General features: G+C 42.4%; 1 protein-coding gene across 1 annotated transcript in view; it reads right to left on the bottom strand.

The window, feature by feature from the left end:
* Window positions 1-16,809: 16,809 nt before the first annotated feature.
* The window catches only part of LOC125145138 (C-type lectin lectoxin-Enh6-like), a 1,144-nt gene continuing 1,112 nt past the window's right edge, over window positions 16,810-16,841 (bottom strand). Inside the window, exon 3 of the mRNA XM_047815970.1 lies at window positions 16,810-16,841. This exon is cut by the window's right edge and continues 78 nt beyond it. Coding sequence (XP_047671926.1) covers window positions 16,815-16,841 — 27 coding nt within the window. The 3' untranslated portion in view covers window positions 16,810-16,814.

Raw genomic sequence — 16,841 nt, 5'->3', positions numbered from 1 at the left:
CCTATTGAAACCACTAACCTTACTATTGAAAAGTCACTTAGATTTGAAACACAACAAAATAACATTCTGCATTTTTGTCTCCTGTCCTAGATTTCAAAGCCCTTGCCATGGTGCAGCGAAGGGATTATGATACCAGCCAAATATCAGGAACTCACACAGGCTGGACTGAAACCAGTTTGATGACATCTTTTTCTCCAATCCTGGACTCACCCACCTTGTCCTCAATGAGAACAAATCCCCCCATGGATGGTTATTAGGGATGAGCGAGTACTGCATTATCTGTATCTGTTAACCATATGAATTATCTGTATCTGTATCTGTACTCGGTGTGGTTGGGGCCTATATTACTATATTACAGAACAAGTTTTGCAACAATGAAAACAAAACAATGCAGTGCAATTAGGAAGTAAAATGTAATAAACAACAGAACTTTCTTTTTTAACTTTTAATTTTTTTATGATCAGTGTGATTTTTTTTTTTGGTTCTTTTTTATTTTTTTTTCCACGCCAGGTGTGTGTGTGTGTGTATGTGTGTGTGTGTGTGTGAGTGAGTGTGTGTAGCTTAATAATTAATTTGTAATATTTATAACACTAGCTTACTACCTTTATGCTTTTATGAAATACAGAAAAAACGTGTCGGACACTCAGTGTCTGGTTACTGGTTAGAGACAGCTGGAGGATTAAAAAAGAAAAAAATCTCCGACAGGCAGAGATGCAATGCGAGTCGCATTCTACCAAGCAAGCACCACGTCTGAATGAACCCACGTTTACCAGAACTCTACTGGTTAGTATGTATTATTAACGTTACAACCCAAAGTAAAAAGCTGAAGAAACCCTAAATGTTAACGGAAAAGCCCCGCGAACCCGAGTGACTGAGGGAAAGACAGAGAGCTGTTGTGTGTGTGACTGTGAGTGAGCAGCGCGAGACACAACAACACAATACATGTGTATGTGTGTAGGGGAGGGGCGCTGTGACTAGTCTATCACAGAACGCTGACACAATCAGATACACAATGATGATTTTCATTCAATCCGAGCACAGATAATCACTCGTATTACTCGTATAATACTCGTACTCGGCAGAAGTGCTTTATCCGTACCGGATACTCGTTTCAGCCGAGTATCCGGCTCATCTCTAATGTTTATACAGCAGCCATACAGGGACCTGGAATCTTGACATCAACAAAAAAGTGATGGTATCACTGAGGAGTCTGCCAACCCATGTTCCAGACCCATTGTTGTTGTGCGAAAGCCAGATGGTGCCCTGAGGCAATGACTTAGATAAAATCTAATAGATGCAAATCTGAGTATTAAGGTGCATTGTGTACATATAGTATGGTTCAGAACATTAAGGAATGTCAGCATTGACTTTTCCCTCCTGAGTGGAATTAAAGAGCTGCATGGAAAGGGGAGGAACTTTCAGACCATGCTCAGCAATTCAGTCATCACTGGCAGTAATGGTTTCTCCCTTTTGGGCTGCATGTGGCTCTCCTTAGCTTCCAGTGACTCATGGAAATTATACTTAGACCCCACTTTCAATTAGCAGTGGCTTAGCTGGACAACATCAGTATTCACTTCTCCACCTGGTCAGACCACGTATTCCATATGAGCAATGTCCACTGAGTGCTCTGGAAAGCAGTTCTAACTGCCAACCCATCTTCCACGTTATAAATATTGCAAAGCTAAGAAACATCCTATCTGTATCTGATACTGAGAATGTAGATCATGCATTCATGAACTCCAGACTAGACTATTGTAATGCATTACTAGGTGGTTTTCCTGCATAATGGCATGTTGTCAAATTGGTGCCACGGTTGTCAGCTTCAGTGCTTAGCTCCTCAGTGTTTGCTCTGTTTTTGTTCGTTTTTCCTGTTCTGTGTCAAGGAAATCTGATCAGTTTCACCAGGGATGAACTGCTGAACATTCGGCAGGACACACAAGATCTTTTAGGACGTGCAGGTGGGGAAAACACCGCTGCTTGGCATCCATCTGGTGACTCAGCCAGCTTCATCAGGCCAAAGTGGATGCTCACAGAAATGGGGATAGAGTCTTGTATAAATAGGCCAAATACACACTGGAAAAGGAAATCAGAGTGGCAAAGAGGATGTAGCGTCTGGTACAGGTCATTTAGGTTTCATGTCCAAGGCACCCTAAACTTCGGTATCTAATCTTCAATCAACCGATGAGCAACCCAGTTTTACACACACAACTGGCTCCAGAATGTCTGGAGCCTACACAAAGACCAGATAACCCCATGTCACTTCTCTGATTGAACTCATATGGCCCTCGACCAGAACACACACACACACACACACACACACACACACACACACACACACACACACAACACAATGAGACATTCCTTTTACTAATAAAACAAGTAGATAAGATACTCTAAGATCATTATTCTTATAACCCTGTTGTATTGTGTTTCTTCTGTTAAGGCTTGCCTGACAGTATTTTATACAGTCATTCTCTTTCATGTTTAGTATCCAAATGACCACAAAATTATTGGTTACTCATTTTTCAAACAATGGTTTAATTTATTTGAGCACGAAAGGCGCCATACCGTCTTAATACACCTTGGATAAAACTTTAAAGTCATGTAAAAGTTTGATAGCTAAACCACGCCCACAGACACCTGAAACAAAGGGAGTTTTTCCATCCGAAATCTCAGGCCGTAGTATTGGCCATCTCCCCAAAGATGGGTGGAGTTCGCGACCATTAAATTGTCACAAACACCACCAATCTGTGGTCAGACTTTCGGAACAGCTTGTAGACGACTCCATCTTCCTTCAAAGAAGTTCCAGCAAGCTTCACTTCCAAGAATGACAACTGCTCTGATTTTCAGGAGAACTTGGACTGCATTATGTTCTGTAGCATCTGCACAGACCAGGGACTTATGTAAGGATACTGTTTGTGAACTTCAGATCTGCTTTTAACACTATTAACCCATCACTCCTCCAGCCCAAATTAACCGAGCTCTCTGTGCCCTCCTCTGTCTGTCAGTGGATCACCAGCTTTCTGACAGACAGGCAGCTACTGTGACTGCGTTAACTCAAATCCAGCACCATCAGCACTGGCACCTAATAAATAAAATAAACCTAATAACTGGTTGGTCCACCCTCAACAGCAAGAACTGCAATCAAGCATTTGTGATAACTTGCAATGAGTCTGTTACAGCACTGTGGAGGAATTTTGGTCCACTCATTTTGCAGAATTGTTTTAATTCAGCCACACTGGAGGGTTTCCAAGCATGAATCGCCTTTTTAAGGTCATGCAACAGCATCTCAATGGGATTCAGGTCAGGTCTTTGACTTGGCCACTCCAAAGTCTTCATTTTGCTTTTCTTCCGACATATAGAGGTGTACTTGCTGGTGTGTTTTGTATCATTGTCCTGCTGCAAAACCCAAGTTCAGTTCAGCTTGAGGTCACGAACAGATGGCTGCACATTGTCCCTCAGGATGTTTTGGTAGACAGCAGAATTCATGCTTCCTTTTATCACAGCAAGTCTTCTAGGTCCTGAAGCAGCAAAACATCTCAGACCATCACACAGAAATTGCTTTATAACCTTTTCCAGACTGATAGATCTCAATTACTTTCGTTCTTATTTGTTCCTGAATTTCTTTGGATCTTGGCATGCTGTGTAGCTTTTGAGGATCTTTTGGTCTACTTCACTTCTTTTTCTTCTTTTATTTTTTTATTGGCAAACCAACTGAAGGTGCATTTACTGCCACCTACTGGACAGGAGTTTGGAGCACATAATGGTTGGGAAGCTTGAAAAAAAAAAACCCTATATGTTCAATTCTATTGATCAGTCTTGTTTATTTTAAGAAAACAACTAAGTAATGGAATATCCTATACTGTTTAGATTAATTTCCTAATCTACCATCTACCAGTGTGCTCATTTACCAACCTTACCATCCATCCATCCATCCATCTTCTACCGCTTATCCGGTGCTGGGTCGCGGGGCCAGCAGACTAAGCAGGGTTGCCCAGAATTCCCTCTCCCCAGACACTTCCTCCAGCATTTCCGGGGGAATACCGAGGCGTTCCCAGGCCAGCCAAGAGACATAGTCCTGTCCTAGGTCTTCCTCGTGGCCTCTTCCCGGTTGAACATGCCTGGAACACCTCCCCAGGGAGGCGTCCAGGAGGCATCCGAAACAGATGGCCGAGCCACCTCAGCTGACTCTTTCAACTTTTTGAGTCTTTTGACTTCATTTTTTTTTTGGTGAAAGCCAGGACATGTGGCTATGACCCTCAGTTGTTGTTTACCTACCATCATTAAATACAGCAATGTATGTAATCAGTTTATCAGGTAAACAACTCAGACGGAAATAAAAACCCTCCATTCTAGCCTCTGTAACTCTGTGTCAGTAAGGCCTAGAATCACCCTGACACTTGTATCAGAAACTAGAGACTCTCTTCTTTCCAATGAGACCTCACCTCTGTGTAGGAGCTGTACCACTTTTTAGGTGGGTATGTCATCTAGGTGAAAATCATGAGAATGGGGGGCGACAGGTAAGAGGTTAATGAATAGGATGCTCCTAGGAACCCCAGCCCTCGGGCATCAGGGTTCCTTTGTAGCCCGCCTGGCCAAGATGATGGACCTAAGGTCCCCTCTCACCTGACAGGACTGGGTCCGGGTATGCTGACCAGCCTCCCTAGTCTTAGATGGGGGGGTGGGGGGTGGGGGGTACCGGCAGCCACACTAACCCTTTTTACTGCCCTGAGTGAGCTAGGAGAGGGTTGGGTGCGGCTGGAAGATGGCCCAGGCTGCTCGCCGCGGCGAAGGACAAACTCTCTGAACGCTACCGATTGGCGTTTTGCCTCCTGATGCCTGTCAACAACAGTACTCACTGCGTCGCCAAACAAGCCCTGAGGTGAAACCTGGGCATCCAGGAGAGAGAACTTATCCTTATCTTTGATGTCAGTCAAAGTGAGCCACAGGTGCCTCTCCATGGCACAGCTCGATCACCGCTTCGAGGAGCTCCTCGAACACCGCTGATTTTGTTGGCTGTTCGGAGGGGGGGGGGCTCCTCCACATCCTCGTGGATATCGGCATGCTCACTTCCGGGTCAGGAGAAATCGCAGCACAAGCTCCCAAAACCGAAACCGAGCGGACGGAGTTAGGAGAGAGGGAAAGAGAAAGGTATATCATCTCTTGCTCCGTTTCCGCTAACTCAACCTGCGAACCCCATGATCGAAGCCGCCGCGCCGCCTTAGCGGATGCGGGACTCGAATCAAGAGGCGCAGCCGAAGCTGAAAATACAGCCAGACGGGATCGGAAAATACGCCGGCGGAATCCCACTCAATGCATGCAGCCCTCGAGAGCCGACCACGCATGCTCCTCTCCCAAACAAACAATGCAAAGAGAGTGCGTGTCGTCCCCCATGATAAAGCGGGGGCACAGATGCACGCATCTCTTAAAATGCTTAGAATGCAACATATCCAGAGAGCTTCCTAAAGACAAAGAAGATGGAGTTGTGTGAGGTAGATGCGGTCCTCAGGAGCGGACCCTCAGGGTCACTGTCACGGAATTGCCAGGTTCTCCCCTCACTCAACAACCCAGATCGACATCACCTGAGTACTAATCACCGTCACCTGGCACCCGTCATTACTGCCACTTATAAAAGACTCTCACACACACACTGTGTCCGGTCTCGTACACGCTAGCTGCTTTCGCATGCTGTGTCTACTAACCCAACTCTTTATCTCTCTCTATGCAGTAGTCATCCAAGTGCTTCGCCCTCCGAGAGGTTTATCCATGTGATCTTGTACCCAGTGATCCCGGGTTGGTGTGGGAACATCGCCTGCGCTATCTCTCCATCATTCACCTTGTTTTCACCACCCAAGTTCAATAAACTGTTACAGTTGATGGCAAATAAAATACTCAAAGAATTATTTCATTCAAAATAGAAATAAAATGTTTTATTTAAATCAGGATTAACTGACAGTACAAGGAGAAGAAATGTGGAGGATGTTCAAATTAGACTCTTAGAAAAGGAAATTAAACTAGTGTATGTGTGTGCGTGTGTGTGCATATGTGTTTGTGTGTTAATTTATTCCACAGTTTCCACTATGTGGAGTCAGACAGTGAGACTGCAGGTGAAGTCTGATGGCAGTGTGTTTGATCCTGCTGTTACTATAAATGGCTGCGAGATGGACAAGACGCTAGCTTTTGCTCGTTCAGGTAAGCGCTGTTTTTCTGATACTGTGTTTCTCACATTGTAGTCGCATGGCTATGCCCACGCTTTGCTCTCGGAGAGTGCTCTTCGAGAAGAGCTCTCTGCCTCGCAGCTCTGGTCCCACTCTTGCCAAGACAAAGCGGTGCTGGCACTCGTGGGGTTTGCAGGCTGATATAGCAGTGGTATCGGAGGCAGATGAGTCCTCTCCAGCCTCGTCTGCTGAATAAGGAGAGCTGATGGATGCCAGCGAGCCCGTGGGCTCCTCACAGCCTGTGCTGTAGGAAGAGCTCCTCGAGGTCATGACACTAGCCGTAGCCAAGCTGGATATAGATTGGCCGGTGGCGCAGCAGAAGCAGCGTGCACCCAGTAAGCTGGATGAGTGTTTCCTGCATCCTGTGTCACTTCCTGGGCACCGGAGCCTGCCATATTTTCCTCATCACTCCTCGCTCTATACGAATCTGGTTGGGGCTAAGGCGTGTGGCTACGGGGTAATGCCGCTTGTTTAAAGAGACACTAGCTAGCTATCTCTCCCCTAGCGTAGCATCATCGCTAAAGGTGTTCCCTACAAAGCCACTACATGCTACATCAGCCTTAATAGGGAAGGCTTATGTGGCAGCAGGCCAGGCAGCAGGTTGCATCCACACTATGGGTGTGTTGCAGGCATACCAGGCTGACCTGCTACGTGATGAGGGACTTAGCTCTGGGGCCATTGATATTAAGGAGTTGCGTCGCACTGCTGACTGAACCCTTCAGGCCACGAAACACATGGCGCGTGCCGTTGGTCGCTCCATGGCGGCCCTGGTGGCCATAGAAAGGCATCTGTGGCTCACCTTGTCCGACCTCCCGAACAAGGATCAAGCTGTGCTGTTGGACGCACTGTTGGCTCCTAATGTACTGTTTGGCGACACTGTGACGGCAGTTCTCCGATCTCCGCGGGCGGGGTCTAAGGGCCCAACGCAACGCCAGGCCGTCAATTCTGCCACAGGATGTGCTTCAGAGCACAGCCCCTCCTCCAGCGGGCACCACCCTCCACTTCCGCCCAAAGTCTCGGTACGTTGCTCCAGCCATTCAGGTCATGGAGGCCGGTCTGCCAGCCCTGCCACAAGATGTGCCTCAGGGTGTGGCTTCCCTCCAGGGGTTCACTCCCCACCTCTCCACCCGAAGGTTCGTTGTGGAGGGGGAGGGTCCTCAGCCTCTTGCGAGGCACCATCAGCTTCAGGGCTCGGCCCCATCACTCTGAGTGGGTCAGAGGCCAGCCCCGAGGGGCTGGTTCCCCTGTGGAACTTTCTGACAGCTTGGGAGGAGCTGCCAGGAGTCTCCATAGAGGATAGAGGACCATAGAGGATGGCTACACAGTTCAGTTTGTGTCGTTGCCCCCCCCCCCCCGTCATGAGTAGCCACTCCGCCCAGGGTCTGTGGAGTGGCCCACGTCTCTTATGGCACATAAATTGCCTGGAGACGATGGCAGTGTTTTTGGGGTTAAAACACTTCCTCCCGGACCTGCGAGATCGCCATGTATTGGTCTGCACGGACAATACTGCGGTGGTCTCCTACATCAACCACCAAGGGGTTCTCCGATCTCGCCCTTTGTACAAGCTAGCACAAGCCCGTCGACCATGTCACATCCCAATGCCTATTAGTCAGATTACACACGTGGTTCAGAGCGCGGTCACGCAGGGGCATTCCCATAGCGTTTCGACCCAGCATCTTGTTCCTCAGGGAACTAGGGTTACGGTTGTAGCCTAGAGACATTATCACTGCTCATCTGTTCATATTTCTGTCAGTCACTCCTTTTATTAATTCCTCTTTTATGGGTGAAAACTTGTCTTTTTAATTTTAACAAATAAATCCTAATTATGATCTTCAGATGAAGCAGAAACTGAAAGAACATGGCATGTTGGAGAACACCACAGTGACCTGGAGGGTGCAGCCAGATGGAAACATCTTCAAAAAGAAAAAAGATGACATGTAACATCTAAGGCCACGTTCACAGTGCAAGTCTTAATGCTCAATTCGGATATTTTGCTCAGATCTGATTTTTTTGTTTGGACATTACATTCTAAAATGTGGCCTATATCAGATACCAGTGTGAACTGTTTGCTGTATTGAACTGACTTCCATATGGAAGTGGTCTGAATCTGATTTGAAAAAATCAGATCTGGGGTAGATTTGAGTGCTCACACTACACCTGAAGAAGTCTGACCTGGTCACTTGACCTCCCCAAAAAAAAAATCAGATTTGGGCCACTTTTACCTGCAGTGTGAACGGGGCTTAAATGTTCACCTTCAAATCCAGCAGATTGTAATCTGACTGAAATGTATTTAACCTTCAATATTTAAGCTTTAATCAGTAGGGGGCAGTAGAGGACAAGATTAACTAGAAGTAGAAGAACAAACATCTCATTTTATTGCCCTGTTTGTAACACAACCACTTTGACTTCATCTAAAATTTAACATTAGTTTCAATGTTTTGTCAAATTATTATTTAATATGTTCAGCTTTTACTGCAAGCTGCAACTGTACACAGTGATAAGGAGAAAGTCAAAGAGGGTATTTTCATATACTGGGTTTAATACATCAGTGTGTCATAGTAAAGAATAAATCCTATATAGAAGAGGGAGAATGTAACATAACCTGTAAATACACTGTGTGTACTTAGAACAGTCAGATATAATGACCTTGACACTATTACTGACCTTTTGTTGTGCTCTCTATTTATAAATAATTTCTGTACTTATGGGCTATAGGGTTATACATTAATTTCATCAATAAACAACCATAGATTAACGTTTATTCATTTTTACAAACCCCTCATCTTCATCATCATCATCGCCATTATCATTCTACATCATCACTGCACTGCAAAACTGTCCTCATGTCATTAGCAAACAGAGCAAAGGGTCTGCAATAATTAAACTGACCACAAGTTGGCAGTAAAATAATCATTAACACAAACAGACATGCTGAAGTGGAGGAGCTACAGATCCAAACATTATAGATTATGAAGATCCTCCTACTTGTTCATCTGTTTGGGAAGCAGGTGTGTGTGTGTGTGTGTGTGTGTGTGTGTGTGTGTGTGTGTGTGTGTGTGTGTGTGTGTGTGTGTGTGTGTGTGTGTGTTTTATGTAAAACTGCTTTTTCTATGAAAACAGAGCTCTTTGTTTATATTTGTAGACTGCATGAAATCTGGTTTTAAACATTAATCACAAACTGATGGTAGAATTTATTTTTTTACTTGGATTTAGAGAAGAACTCTGATTTACACTGGCACCACTAATTCTGAGCTGATATCAGGGAAAACAGTACCATATGACCCAGACAGAGACGGTGACTGAACAGGAAAACTCTTTACTAAGACAGACGGAGAGCGTTGATACTGTAGCTATTTTGGCTTGCGAAGCAAGGTAAATATTTATGAGTAATTATAACACCTTATAGTGACTCTAAATATTTTAACCTAAGTTGAAATTAACGGTAATGGAATTAACATTACACTTATTCGGTCTGTTCGTCCAGCGAACAGTCCGTGTAACCTTTATTAATTCTATGAAGGAGGTATCTTCCCGGCCAAGAAAGGTTCACTCCCCCTTTTACTTTATACTGTAATTTAAATTAAAATAACTTAATAGAGCATGTAGTTCAGACCAGATGTTGCAGGTACAGAGACAATCACTTGTGGCACAAAAATATGGCATTTAATGAATGAGACAAACACAACATAAAACTAACTACACAAACAAACAAAAGAAATAAGGAAAACAAAGATGAAAATAAAATAACACAAAGGAATTAAAATTGAGGAAAGGGAGGAGGACACTGGAAAGAAGAAATTTGAGAAAGGAAGGAAAGGAATGGCAAGCTTAGACTCAAAAATTAATCACACCCTAACTGGGAAATCGTCACAGAAACTTAAATTCAACTTATGATTCAATGAAAGATTCCTACTTAAAAATACGCATCTAAATTGATTAGTAGACGAAACGGTTACTTGCATTGGTTTGCGGCACAAGAATCTGGATGCAACGGAGAAATCTCAGTCAGAATGGGGTCAGACGTTCTTCCTGGAGGTTCTGGAGAGTGGAGCTTGCCGGAAGTTCTATGAAGGAAGATGGAGTCATCTCTAAGCTGTTCCAAAAGTCTGAGCACGGATTGATGGTGTTTGTGACAATTTAAAGGTCGCGAACTCCACCCATCTTTGGGGAGATGGCCAATACTTCGGCCAAGATTTCGGAGGGAAAAACTCCCTTTGTTTCAGGTGTCTGTGGGCGTGGTTTAGCTATCAAACTTTTAGATGACTTTAAAGTTTTATCCAAGGTGTATTAAGACGGTATGGCGCCTTTCGTTCTCAAATAAAATACACCATTGTTTGAAAAAATGAGTAACCGATAATTTTGTGGTCATTTGGATACTAAACATGAAGGGAAATGACGGTATAAAGGCAGCGGTACATTACATACACAGATCAGTAATCGAAGGGTAACTGATGTTAATACGATATTGTGTTCTTATAAAGGCAAAGAAACAAAAATGAAACACAAAACAAAATGCACTTTCATTAGGGAAGTAAAAAGAAAACGATAGCTTCGTATACACTCTGACATCAGACCTTAAAGGGGCATACAGCATTAGAACAGGTATACATTAACATGCCATGATCAGTAATTAGAGTATAACTGATGTTAACTACAATGTTGTTTTCTGACACATGAATAAAATACACCCTTGTCAGGAAAGTAAGGAGCAAATAATTTTAAGTCAGGCAAGCCTTAAAAGAAGAACACATTACAAAAAGGTTATAAGAATGAGAACCTTAGAGTATCTTATATTCGGGTTTTATTACTAAAAGGAATGTCTCATTGTGTGTGTGTGTGTGGGTGTGTTTTGTATTGAGGGCCCCTCTGAGTTCAACCAGAGAAGCTGCATGGGGTTATTTGGTCTTTGTGTAGGCTCCAGTCATTCTGGAGCCAGTTGTGTGTGTGTAAAACTGGGTTGTTCATCGGTTGATTGAAGATTAGATGCCGAAGTTTAGGGTGCCTGGGACCTGGAATATAAATGACCTGTACCAGACACTACAATACAAAACAAAGGTGTAGTATTTGGTGTTGTCATTAAGCACCAAAAGCAGAGAACAGATGGGAAGTTTATAATGAAAAGGAATTAACGAAATTACAGAAAAAAAACTGTTAAATGTCACAGAGTGTCTGTGTTCAGGACATGTTCATTAGAACAGAACAGAATTTCTAGGCAAAGAATACGATGATCATAAGAAGAGGTCATAAACAAATGACATCACAAGGTCAGATTAGAGCATGACAACAAATATTCAAAATATATAAACGCCCAGCAGGACCAGGACACACTCTAAAGGAGCATCAAAGATGGTCTCACTGCTCACTGGTGTGTCTCACAACCTCGACCTCATATGACAGCCGCCTTGTTGGTCAGACCCAGTGATCAGCAGAACTTACTTCATTGTGTTGATTAGAACAGCAACATACTGTAAGTGTTTTATCTAGGACATCTACAGATTTACACATAACGCCTAAAGAAAAATACCCTGGAAGATCCACGGTGACAACAAAAGTACAATTATCACAACAACTGGTATAACAGACTTCACTGAACTGGATTTTAGGTGTGGCGGAGTCGAGGGTTCCAGGTGGTGTGAATAGGGCTTTATCAAACAATAGAACTCGTTCAGGTCATCTGCCAGCTGTTGATTCACCACAGTGTGGGGGGATGGTGTCATGTAGTTGGTGATGGCTATCAGACCTTTCCACACTGAAGCTTAGTCGTTAGAGGAAAACTGAATCCGTAGCTTTTTGGGATAATTCCTCTTTGCCACTCTGATCTCCTTTTCCAGTGTGTATTTGGCTTGTTTGTACAAGACAAAGACAGTGAACTTACCTGCATGCTATACGGCGTGCCCGAGAGGTAAAACAGGAGAGACACAGCGCAAGAGAGAGGCTTTCCTTATCCGCTATCCCAGCACCGTGGCTGTTGTGTCTGCTATTAAGCAGTTGGTGAAATGTAAACAAAGTGTTGATGTGTGAGTCTGCCTTTGTCAACCTGTGTAGGGAGATGGGCGCCTTTTTATTTGGGTTTATATACCCTTTCTATATTTTTGCACCTGTTTTTCGTTAGCCAGGGAGAGAGGTAAGAATATTGTCTTTAGTTTTAGTTTTATTTCTGGGCAGGGAAGTTACTTGATTAACTTTTTAAGTAAGTTTCTGTTTTGTATGTTGTTTTCGGCATTTGTTCTCTCCTGACGCTTTGGGTTGTTTAGGCTTATTTATAGTTTGTATTCATTGGCTTTTTTTTACGCCCTGGACAATAAACAAAAATTATAAGAATGTTTTTGGTGCGGTGTTCTTTCCAAGTATGGTGTTAAATAGTGGGGATTGTTGTGAACCTCTGAGTAGTACCAATTTAAAAAGTGAGAAGAGCTGGTATAAAGGAAACGGAAAGTTCTCATTTTATTTATTTTACTTGTTTACGTTCTCAATAACCCCTAGACAATTTGAGTTCATAACAATAATACAAATATAAACAAAACACAATATAATTAGGTCTACAAAGGACCTCAAGATCTTTACATTTTCTTGAACCTTCCTATTTTCCCTGGGTCTTTTTGACCCGGCTGGAAAGTTTAATGTGTCATAACTTGGGTTTTCTTCCACATATTTGCCTGAAATTTACCAAAATTGTTCCAAATTATGACCTTTGCAAGTAAAATTAATTTTGTCTGTTTTCCTTGAACTTTTCAGCGCAATGAATATACATACAGACTCAAAAATGCACACATAAAATGTCCAATAACACACGCTCCCAAAACACACACTCACACCCCACACACACATGCGCGCGCACACACACACAAATTGGGCATTGCATTTTATTAAGCCTGCAGGAAAAAAAAGGCCAAACATTTGTAAAAATTTCACACTTTTGATATACCTTCGCCTAGCAGAAGGCAGAATATGATCTACCGAAATGATGCTACACACACACACACACACACACACACACACACACACACACACACACACACACACACACACACACACACACACAAACACTGTTCAAAGCATTGGGCATTGCAATTCAGTTGGCCTTCAGACAAAACAAAAGCTACACATTTGTAAACATTTCACACACACACACACACACACACACACACACACACACACACACACACACACACACACACACACATACACACACAAACACACACATACTGGGCATTGCATTTCATTAGGCCTCCAGACAAAACAAAAGCTACACATTTGTAAATATTTCTCACTTTTGATATTGACTAGCAGAGGGCAAAATATGATCTACCGAAATGATGCCACACACACACACACACACACACACACACACACACACACACACACACACACACACACACACACACACACACACAAGCACTGGGCATAGAAATTCATTAGGCCTCCAGGAAAAAAAACAAAAGCTACTCATTTGTAAATATTTCACACTTGTTATATGCATTTGTCCAGCTGGGGACAATATATTCACTTCTTTTCTTCTACCAACAATCTTTACACACACACACACGTTGAGTTTTCATATTCAAATCATACATGTTCTCTCTCTTATTTATGAATTTAGTTGCATCAGTCAGCTTTGTTTGTAATGTTTGTCATTTATCAGTCAATGTGTATTCAAAATAATATTTAATAATTTCTGCTTATTTTACTCAAAACATGGCAAAATTTCATAAGGTTTATCGTTCATAAATTCATTCATTTTCTACCGCTTATCCGAACTTCTCAGGTCACGGGGAGCCTGTGCCTATCTCAGGCGTCATCGGGCATCGAGGCAGGATACACCTTGGACGGAGTGCCAACCCATCACAGGGCACACACACTCTCATTCACTCACACACTCACACACTACGGGCAATTTTCCACAGATGCCAATCAACCTACCATGCATGTCTTTGGACCGGGGGAGGAAACCGGAGTACCCGGAGGAAACCCCCGAGGCATGGGGAGAACATGCAAACTCCACACACACAAGGCGGAGGCGGGAATCGAACCCCAATCCTGGAGGTGTGAGGCGAACGTGCTAACCACTAAGCCACCATGCCCCATATTATATTTTATTATATTATTGACATTATGATGTTCACTGCCAGAATGTTCTCTTCGTAAAAGTCTTACTAGAACAGAAACTCCTGTCGTGGGACCTTATACAAGCCAGTTCTGCTTCTTGTACATAAAATTTGTTAGTCACATTTGGCGAACATGAAGAAGCACCGTCCAGCCGCAGAGTTTGACTATCTTTTGAATAAGTCAACAATTTGTGCTCATTTGAATCCCCACGAAGAGTCACAAAAAAAAATGTTGATACTGTTATATCTGTGGAGTTTTATTAACATGTAGAGTGTTTGTGTAGAACAGCATGACTCTGTGGCTCCATGAGTTAAATAAACACCTCAAACCAAAGACATGTGACTTATTCTACTGCAAACTAAACCAGCATGAATGGAACTTAGTAACTCAAAGAACATCCCGAAGGCCATGCGTGGCCTCAGGAGCAAATCAGCTCTTTCCATGAGACATCTAATACAAATGCACTCTGCTTTCTGAACAGCCCTTATTTGTTAGTCTCAGTATTCAAATCAGAAGACGTACTGCCCAGCCCCAGGGTTCGTCTGGCTTTTGAATAAAGTCATTCGTTGTGTAGATTTGATTTCCCTGAACAGTCAGAGAGAAATAAAAAAACTCTGATTCCATAGCAGAGATTTGGCAAGACATGATTCTAACACATTTACATTTATGGCATGTTACAGACGTTCTTATACAGAGTGACTGTTGATGAAAACATAACACTGTTTCACTAGGTTCAGGCTTAAGACACCATCAACCTACTGTAAGGTTCAGGGTTTTTTTTAAATACACACATTCAACAAACAGGGGAGAAAGTGCTAGTTTAGTATTTCCTGAAGAAGTAGGTCTTTAGCCGCCACTTGAAGACATCAGTGACTCAGCTGTCTGGACCTCTAGGGGAAGTTCATCCCACCACCTCGGTGTAGAAAAGAACAGAGTCTTGTAGTAAACTTCCCTCTTACCCTGAGAGATGTTGGGACCAGTGGGGCAGTGCTGTAGATCTGAGGGTGTGAGGTGCAGTGTGAGGAGTGATGAGGGCTTTAAGGGAAGAGGGAGATGGTCTGGTTTTGGCTTTGTAGGCCAGCATCAGTGTTTAAATCTGATGTGTTCAGCTACAGGAGCCAGTGGAGGAACACAGCAGTGTGGTGGTGTGGAGAACTTAGGCAGGTTGAAGACAAGTCACACAGCTGCATTATGGGTCATTTACAGAGGATGTGTTCATATGTAGACCTGATAGAGAGAGCTGCAGTTGTCCAGTGTTGTCATGACAAGAGACTGAACAATTACCTGTGTGGTGAAAAATGACTGAATCCTTCTGATGTTGTAGAGAAGGAACCGACACGAGCGAGTCACATTAGGGACATGAGGAAAAGGACAGATAAGTGTCCATGGTTACCTCCAAGGTTGTGAGCTGTGACTGAAGGGGAGATCAGATCGTTATGCAGAGATAGCGTAAGATCATGACCTGGGGATGAATCACCTGATGATCAGCAGTGATAAATAACATAATTTTTATTTATTTATTTTTATAGTTTTTTATTTTTATTTTATTTATCTATTTTTTCTGTTTCTATACTTCTGTAAAGCTACTTTGAGGCAACGTGAATTGTTAAAAGTGCTTTACAAATAAACTGAATTGAATTAAATGAACCAGTTCTCCTGTTCATGAACACTTTAAGTACTCAGTCATCCAGTCAGATCGCGTTTTGCTCATATTTCTTTTGTGGATGTTGGAAGTTGTCTCCTGTATGATCTCCTGTCCATGTCTCTGACCTTGTTTGTGGAGCTTTCTGGATTTGTTCTTGTTTCTGTTCACCCTGAACCTGAAACTTCAGTAAAAGGTAAAAACAAAATCCCATCTGAATCTCTGATGTTCAGTTTCTAGGGACTTGCTGCAAGATGTGAAATTGCATAAGAACATAAAATGTTCACACACTTAAACAGAAATAAACATATTTTATTAAAAATGAACAGAAATAACAGCATTACAAGATACAGAGGATACACCGAGCTAAAGAACCGAATAAAATATTAATTAATTTAATTGAATATATTATTTAAAAATAGTCAAATCCACTTCATTCTACTCTGGAAAAGGACGGAGACAAAAACTATTAAAATAAATATCCCAGAAACATGATAGGGATATTTTTTATTTAAAATTAAGTTAACATCAATTTTTTTTGAATCTCTAAACCTGAGGATTGTACAGAAGTATAATAATAATAATAATAATAATAATAATAATAATAATAATAATAATAATAATAATAAAATAAAAATAAATAAGAAGAAGAAGAAGAAGAAGAAAAATAAAAACTAATAATAAAACATTATATTAATATTAATAATAATAAAAACTGTAAATAAATATGGTAACAGATGAAACATGAAGCTGTGCATGTTCACTGTGATGCCCTCACTTTCAGTAGATTTAGAGGATTTGAGGAGATAAATATATAAATAAAATTCTAACATGAGATAGTTTACACATTACAGGTCTTTGTTCTTCTTCTTAAA

This window comes from Tachysurus fulvidraco, chromosome 7, assembly GCF_022655615.1.
Source record: "Tachysurus fulvidraco isolate hzauxx_2018 chromosome 7, HZAU_PFXX_2.0, whole genome shotgun sequence".
Lineage (NCBI taxonomy): Eukaryota > Metazoa > Chordata > Actinopteri > Siluriformes > Bagridae > Tachysurus > Tachysurus fulvidraco.
Note: the sequence above shows the minus strand (reverse complement) of the source record. Positions and strands in the feature narration are given on the sequence as shown.